The sequence below is a fragment of the Mastomys coucha genome, unplaced genomic scaffold (genome assembly GCF_008632895.1).
Source record: "Mastomys coucha isolate ucsf_1 unplaced genomic scaffold, UCSF_Mcou_1 pScaffold22, whole genome shotgun sequence".
NCBI classification, from domain to species: Eukaryota; Metazoa; Chordata; class Mammalia; order Rodentia; family Muridae; genus Mastomys; species Mastomys coucha.
The window spans coordinates 55,682,940-55,691,615 of record NW_022196905.1 but is presented as its reverse complement, the minus strand read 5'-3'; the positions used below and the strand labels follow the sequence as shown (position 1 = coordinate 55,691,615).

Below are 8,676 nucleotides of genomic sequence, written 5' to 3'. Positions count from 1 at the left end.
CCTCCTCCTCCTCCTCCTCCTCCTCCTTCTTCTTCTCCCTCTCCCTCCTCCTCCTCCTTCCCCTCCCCCTCCTCCTGCTCCTCCTTCCCCTCCTCCTCTTCCTCCTCCTTCTCCTCTTCCTCCTCTTCTTCCTCCTCTTCTTCTTTGAAAATCATTTCTCTGTGAGTTAATTTAACTTTTCCAGTCATTAATAAAAATTCCCCTTTCCCAACTCTCTCACTCTCTCATCTTATCCACTGCCTTGCACTTGTGGGGGTGGGGGGAATGAAGATAAGTGGTTAACTTTTTCATCATTTCTTCCATTTGAAATCTCAGATATTCGTACTGTACTTAGAAGCTGAAACTCTAAATGTGCAGTATTTTGTTTAAAGTTGGAAGCATATAGTCAAAAGCTGTTACAGTATCTGTTTACAGCACAATTTAACTGAGCTTTTGTTCCCATAATTGGAGTCAATAGACCTTCATGTTGACAGTCAGGAAATGAATGGTACTTCTCCATTGTAGCACTAATTAAAAACATATGTGCAAGTAGTTGTTTTGTCTGTGCCTTTTCTGTGATAATGTAAATTCAGTAAGGATGACTCTTCTTTGGCTCACATGTGTACCTGCCTCATGGAGCCTATTGTGCTTTCCAGAATATATATAGTGTTTCCAAAATATGAAAACATTGACTACATTAAGTAGGTACTTGGACCAGACCTGAAATGGATAGTGTGGTAAGGTGAAACAAATGGAACAGCTGGGATGAGAGGTGAAGCAAGAGGTAAGGAAGGACGTGGGGTAGAGTGGTGATCAGGGAATGGGTTTCAGAAGAGGTGAGAGGGGAGTCAAGGTCTACATAAAGGTGTTGGGTGTTTCTGACACTGAAATGGTGTTGTTCTGTAGAAGGAACCATCAGCTCCAAGACATGAGGTGTCACCACAATCCATTTATCTCACAAGTCTCCTCAAGCTCTCTAGGAGGGAAGCTATGAGAAAAGGAAGGTGTGAGAGCCCTGCTGAGAGCTTAAGGCAAGGAAGGACATAGTTGCAGTGTTTGGAGTTGGAAAAACATCTTTTGAGACAGGACTCTACAGTTAAAGGTAGACACAGAAAAACAGCTCTGTGGGAGAAGGTGTCTGCCCGGGCTGAGGCAGGGACCATGTGCAAAACATAAAGATTGAGGAGGATTTTTGGCATAAATTATTTTTTTAAATTCATAGGCTGTTTAGTGTGATATAAGTAGTAGAAATCAAAGAAGAACCCTAATTTTTATGTTTGTAGGAGCAAAACTTTTATTTCTTCCATTTGATGTAGGATTCATTGATTTTTTTTTTTTCATTTTCAAATGAATTTCTGTCTGAAGCATATATCTGAAGCTACTTTTCTGTTTTCTGAGGTGCCACGCTTTATACTAACAATAAATACTGTGTGTAAGATACCACAGTACATTGTTCAAGCCCATTATATATGTGTCTGTGATGTTGGCTTCTTCCTGCCCTGCGTCCATAGTGAAGTCTGTGTACCTTTTACCCAGCTCGCTGAGTGCCTCGTGGTGAGGCAGAGTAGCCCCGTCTCCATGTACTAAATTACTAAATTGTAATTTTATTATACTTTGAATTCTAAATACTTCATAATTTTGCCACATTTGGAATAATGATTTTATAATAGGCTCATATTTTTAAGTAAGTGAAAATTTAACACTTTATATGAAACTTGAGGATGTAATTAAACCCAAGAATAGGTGTGCCTCTTGCGGATCAGCTGGGTTTTAGTGTGTGTTTCTTATGGGTCTTTCCCCTCCCTTTTTTTCTTTAAATTAAAAAACCTAATTTTTAGGAGCTATGTAACTGGTGGTTTTACAGAATGTTTCCAGGGATGTAGAAGAAAGAGCTCTGTTCAGATCAAGTGGAGGTTGAGATATCTATGAGGTATACAAATGAACACATCAAGTTGTAAATCAGACTTTAAAAAATCCAGGCAACAGTTTGAGGTTGAAATGTGTTTATGGGGCAAGTTGGGTTTTTGATTGCATTAAAAGCTGTAAAAGAGAATGGGATATTCCAACAAACAAACACCCCTACAAACAAAATAAAAAATGGAGAACTCTTTAGTAACCACTAGACTGCTCCATATATCACAAGAAGAAGCCAACTTGATAAAAGAAGAAAACCCAAAACACCAACAGATAGAAGCTGTGGGAAGGAACGACAGTAGCAAACTCAGGTAGAGGTTTATGACTAGTGTGATTAGTTAGAGATATGAGACCAACAGAGATCTGGTGGTTCCAACTGGTTTTTCTCAAAGATTGGATACTATATATTTTTCCACATATGCTGACAGAGATAATCCAGTAGCTACAAGAGTCCTACTGGCCATGGCTAGACACAAGGAAGCACTGTTACTCATCATTGTTCAAAGCCATTATATATTAGAGAGGGTGGTGCAGATGTTTTTCTTCAGATGATTGATGACAGGGGAACTTTATGCTGGCTTACTGGGCAATCAGAACAGCTGCTGACTGAGAAGAAACAAAATAGCATGGCTATGGATATAGAGAAGCTCGTATATCTTGCAAGGGAAAGTAATATATTTAAGTATTAATGATATTTTTAAATTAAATCAGTGAGGTTAGCTCTTGTGATACAGGAAAAGCTGTTAGAAGTGTCAAGTTGGGAAAGAAAGTGAAAAATAATATGCTTGTAATGAAGAGTCCATTTTCTCTAGGGCAGTATTTGCTAATCACTACAAGTTTAAGGTTAACTTTAACATGAAATGAATCTACAGAACAATCCTGTGTATTTGTACTGCATCAGATAGCAGGTACCATTGAAAAGGTCAAATTATAATTAAGATGAGAGCTTGGAAGAAATAAATGTAATAGAAGGAGAAGTATATTTCTTGAGGATAATTCTAAGTGGATTTACTAACTTACCATGAGATCTAAGGCAGGATCTAAAGGACAGGAAAAAGAGAAACTTACCAGAATAATGGCCGTGAATTGATTCAAGGGTCCAGAGTCAAAAGAATGTCCATAGTGGGTGAAATGAAGCAAGCAGGGTAGATAGAGCTAGGTAAGAAAGTGAGAGGCAAAGGCAGAGATTGCCAGTGCGGTCATTGATCACAGTGAGTAGACTACAGTCCCCTCCCAGCTTGATGATCTCTGTTATGAAATTCTGAAGTTTTTACCAACAGCTTACAAATATTAAATGATAGCATTCACTTAAACCTGCAAACTCCTGCCCTCCCTACTACCTTCTATATAGCATATCTCCTATACTTCTGGAATTTTAAAGCATAATTTACAAAATTACTGAGGTCCTTTTCTGTTTTCTCTCAGCTTTATTGTTGAGATATCCCAATTATATAACATCAAAGGTATTTATTTAACTGTGTTTGGTACCAGGATATTAGAGTAAAACTTTTTCAATAGTTAGATATTACCTAATTTATCACGATTAGCTTTTATGAATTGAGGTTAATGCTACCATAATTTAAAGGGATATTTGATATGCACACATATCAAATCTGACAATATTGGACTTTTACTGTAGGATGTGTGTGGATTAGATGAGGTGTAGATATATGGGTAAAGATAGGGTGTCCCTCATTATCAATTTACAGTACAGTATAATGGGCAGAGAGTAAATGCTTGTAGAAATAAGTTATTTGCTGTATGAAAATATGTTAAATTCCTAACTACAAATAAATATTTGTTGACATGTCTTAAAATTTGAGCAGAATTAAGAGTGAGGTTTTAGTTAGATTAGTTACCATTTGCTTTTATCTCATCAAACATCTCTAAGCTCATTTTAGTTTGCTACTCCATGGGTTATTTTATGATTTATTCATTTATTTAATACATTGCTGTCTATAAATCAGTTTGCCTTTCTCTTCTTTTAAAATGCTAATCTGTGAAGTTCAAGGATTGAACACTCAGAGCTTACAGTTTTACTTGTGGGTGCTTATCCCCCATGGCAAAGTTAAGCTTTCTCTGGGCATGACTATGATGGTTTGGTGGACTAGAATTCACAGTCAATAATTCGAGGACAAATTTACCATTCTCTCTGTTATAGAGTGACTTTTCACTATAAATGTGTGTGTAAAAGGGTAACATTTCTTTGAAATTCAATTAGGTGAAAAGTAACATTTTTCAAAAGGTCATGAAATAAGGCTAAGTTTTCAGCTAGTCATGCCTTAGACCAATTTGAAATATATAAGAACAAATTATTTTCACATTAAAAGATGTGAAATCACATTTAATATGGGCAAGAAATAAGTGTTTAGTCACTTTGATTACAGAACCTGGAAAATAGGAACAAATACACTTTGTTTTGTGTTACAAGAGACTTACTGTTTCTCTCCAACATTTTCTACCATTTGCTCTGATAAGTGGTACAGAAGGCATGTGTTTGAAACTTAGAAATTGAACTGAGACCTCAAAGCTCAGTTCACTTAAGTGTTTCACATCCCGGAGCCATGTGTCTGCCAGAGTCAATGTCGAAGTAATTACAAATGGGATCCTCACAGAAAGTAGATTATTTGGCATGGCTATGGGGGCGTGGTACATAATGAAATCACACGCCAATGGCACTAAATTGTGTTTCCACAGCATGAGAATGATATATGGCCGCCAGCCGGAAAGGAACGAAAACGTTCAATAACCAAAAATCCCAAGATTGGAGGCTTACCACTGATTCCTATCCAACATGAGAGAAATGCAATCCAGGCCCGGAAGAATATTGAGGTTGGTTATGAGTTTGTTGTTGTTGTAACCTCTGGTATTTCCCTATGGCTTAACAAGGCTGAGTGTATTAATTACTTCATTGGCTTCTGATACATAGCCTCATTCACTTTGCAAAACTCAATAATATCTGTACTACATGAAAAATGGCATCAGTACTCTCTGCCACTCGCTTTAATGCCATTGGCCACTTGGTACATATACCCAACACCACGTACAGTCTTTAAAGTTGCCAAGCAATTTAACATATTTATCTAGGCCCTCTGGTTGCAAAGCCAGTCCCAAGTCAATTTCCTAAGATCACTTATACTGTCCTTTGAGTGAATGTGCAGCAAAAGATACCCAGGTCACGTCACAGGCACCCAGGTCTAGTGTCACAATCACAATCCAGACTTGGAAACTTGGGGTGTTTTAGAGACACCACAAGATAGTCTCTGAATATCCATATGAATTATTTGACATTTTTTAGAAAAGCAACTTTTCTTCATCATATTGTGGTATGGAAGAACATAAGTAGTGCCAGTCTTGACATGAAATAAGGTCTCTTGGGAAAGAACCTTTCTATTGCTTATTCCCAGAATCACTTTGGGAATGACCCTTGGCATAGTCTTAACTGGATTTCTCAAAGACAAAACCAAACCACAACAAATAAACAAAAAACAACCTATGTAAAAGGTGATGTAGATTATATATTCTTTGGAATTTAATTTTGGCTAAGATATTGGAATCACTCTTTATAAATTTAAAATACTTCTTTTTTTTCCCTACCATGCACACATTTTTTTTTCTGTTTCCCTTTGTCTTATATTTCTTAATTAATTGACTATCAGTGGAACTACCATTTATATCTGCTGGAAGAGGGAAAATCTGTTTTCTCTAGTGGAATTACACTGGGAAAATCAATCACTCCAGGGCAGATCTCATGTTGAGAAGTAGTTGACCAATAAATACAGGACCCCATAGTATTTGTCTACGAATTTTTTGGTTTATTTGTTTGTTTGTTTGGATGGTTTTTGTTGTTTTGTTTTGTTTTGAAGCCTTTGTTTTTGTTTTTTGTGTATGTGCTTTTATTTTTGGATATTTTAAAATATTTAAAATACTTAAGCTAGTTTGCAGTTTGCTGCTCTTTTGTTCCGTGGTGATGTATTTTGTTTCTTTGGCTTTGAGCATATTATATTGGGGTTTTGGGGATTTTTTTTTGAAAGAGAATTTAAAATTGGCTGTGTAGGGAGGAGATTATCTGGATAAACTTAGGGGAGAGGAAGAATATGATCAAAATATATTTAAGTTTAAAAAGTATTATATAATTAAAAATATAAAGTGTTATAAAAAAATAAATCTCTTGCAGGCTCTTTAAAGCAAAGTAAAATCAGTGCCTCCGTTATAAAAATAGAATGAATTTTAGAATAGAGAAGCATCAGATGTTTGCTCAATGTATTTTCTAAATATCCAGTGTCTCAAATACTGTTTACCTGTTTTTCTGGACTTGTAGATGGCAAAAGCAGAACTTGAAAGACTGCGACTGAGCGAAAAGCATGATCGAGAGTTTACAGACTCCAGCTTAAAAGACAGAGCCTCCATCATAGCCCACTGCTTGGAGCACAAAGATGAGAAACTTCGAAATCGTGCCAGAAAACATAGAAGTTTCAACTGCCTGGAGGACACGGAAGCAGAGGGTCCACATCCCCTACCAAAGGGCTATAAAGGTCCAAAGACACTGAAGAAGACAGAGGACAGAAACAGCAAAGCTACCTTAGACCCCGATCATAAGCTGCCATCGAAGGTCATTGAGGAACTTAGTGTGGTTCTCCAGAGGTCACGAATCCTTTCTAAAGAGTTACCAGATGAACAGACGTTACAGAAGGAAATAAAATAAATCATTGCACAAGTTATTTTTTTTTTAACATTGTATACAACATGTGCAAAACAGAAATCACACTGTAATTCTTGAGTTTCTATATCTAGATAAATCCATCTGTATTTAAGCAATTTGTTTATCTATACCTAAGCATTTGAAAGAACATTTTAAAATATGTATATATGTGGTTAAGTGTAAGATCAACTTTATTTTGGTCTGGAAACTTGTAAAGTTCAATTGTATTAACTTTAATAAGTCTTTGGGTCACTCAAAGTGGCCAGTTCTTCGAAAGTAGATGTGTAAGTGGGTTAATTTATGAGCAGAAATATGTACTTTATTGTATAAAATGCTATGTGTATATGAATCCTATGAAACTGTATCATAATTTGCACTTTGAGAGGCTTGTAAATTAAGTTGCCATGTGTTTTTAAGTTAATATAGAATCCATCTTAGGGAAAAGAAAGGGAAGTGAGTACCAAAAGGGAAAGATATTGCAGTGGCTACTTAACAAACATTGAGAAGTGAGGGCAGAAATTAAAAAACATTCCACTACCCATAGAGGTGTCATAATTCACCAAGAAACCTTTTTAAGGAGAACCTACTTGTTAAATATGAATGTTTCCAACAAAAATATTGAGCTGGCCTCTGTTAGTAATGGCACTGGCTGCTGCCATTATGGTGTCAGTAGATAGGTCCCTGGACATATTCACTACATCAGTGCAACTTTCTGTCAGTGTCTGCTTAGAGAAACTTACTTTGCACTGAAGACTATGTGCATGGGCCCAGCCCGGATATCATTTGCACTTTTGCTGTATGCAGGCAATTCTTTAGGGCTCCAAAACATATTTTTGGTACGAATAAAATTTATCACCATGGGGATCTTTTGCTCTTTGTTGTTGTTGTTATTGTTCTATTTTTTTTTTTTGTTTCATTTCTTAATGTAACATAATGTTTACTTCTGCATTGTCAGTAACTACTGGAAGTGGGCAACCTGTGGCAACTTGTACAACACATTTGCAGGCAGGCAGTTCACATTCAATTTAACCTTTTCTTTCTACCTGTCGAAATGACAAAGGCCTGCATTTTTGTTGCCACATAATGATCGGCTACAGATTTGACAATTTTCATAACTCAAACTACATTAGCTTATAATAGTTCATGTCAAAGGCAGCACTTTTTATAAATTCCTTCCAAGTCAAGTAGTTTTGGTGACTCTTAAAACTGGAAGTTAATATAGCTGATCTTTATTCTCAACATTTCTTTGTCCTCTTCTGAATATTTTTCCTATTTATGACACATCTGGTCTATGAGTTCAAGCGTTTGTTTCACTTATTCACAGGAAAGCACCAGGCTATGAATTACTAGGGTTGTCTTCACTGAGATACGCTAACCCCATGTATTTGTTGAAGATAGCAGAGTTTACCATGAGTCAGCAGAATTTATTCTTTACACCCAAATAAATTATAATGGAAATAATTAGTAAAAACTGCAGGACAGTTTTAGGAGTTGGTGGTACTACTGAAGATCCTTCCTTCAAAGCAAGATATTGTAGTTTGGGGGAAGAAAAACTTAATTTTTAGTAAACTTGTTTCTAATATGTAATCATATTTATATTTTTATTCAGTAAAGAGTCATATGAAAATGATATTGGCCTTGTTGGGAAAGTGATATGTACTTTGGTGTACCTTATTGGAATTCCTTGTGAAAGTTGAGCATAAAAACTGATCACATCTGTTTCTCTTTTCATAAACAATTGTCTCCATTTTTCAAATGTAACATAAGGGCTAATGGTTACATCTCACATATTTTGAGTAACAATTAAAATAGTTTTACAAGTCCAGTCAAATATGCCTCTTGTCTTCATTACTTTCAGAAATTTACAGTTAGTAGGGTGAAATGAATCAAGTACATTATTCTTTTTTATTCTCTTTTACAACATTGAATATGATACATACTTCTGTCCTCCATCATTTTAAACACACATCAGAATAAATGTTATTTTACTTTAAAGCACAATTACTTGTAGGTATTTCCTGAAAGGACTGAGTGCACCTGCTTTCATTTCTGTTCCTCTAAAGTCAGTTATCAGCTATAAT

At 36.0% G+C, this 8,676-nt stretch overlaps 1 protein-coding gene across 3 annotated transcripts in view; it reads left to right on the top strand.

Moving 5' to 3' along the window:
• Window positions 1–8,425, top strand: part of Arap2 (ArfGAP with RhoGAP domain, ankyrin repeat and PH domain 2) — a 171,843-nt gene extending 163,418 nt beyond the window's left edge. For 2 of the 3 annotated variants that reach the window (XM_031342369.1, XM_031342371.1), the window contains 2 exons: window positions 4,591–4,725; window positions 6,215–8,425. In XM_031342369.1, the coding sequence (XP_031198229.1) occupies window positions 4,591–4,725; window positions 6,215–6,598 (519 nt within the window). In that variant the 3' untranslated portion in view covers window positions 6,599–8,425. The remainder of the gene's footprint in view (window positions 1–4,590; window positions 4,726–6,214) is intronic. The other variant, XM_031342370.1, reaches the window with a different exon arrangement.
• Window positions 8,426–8,676: the final 251 nt, after the last annotated feature.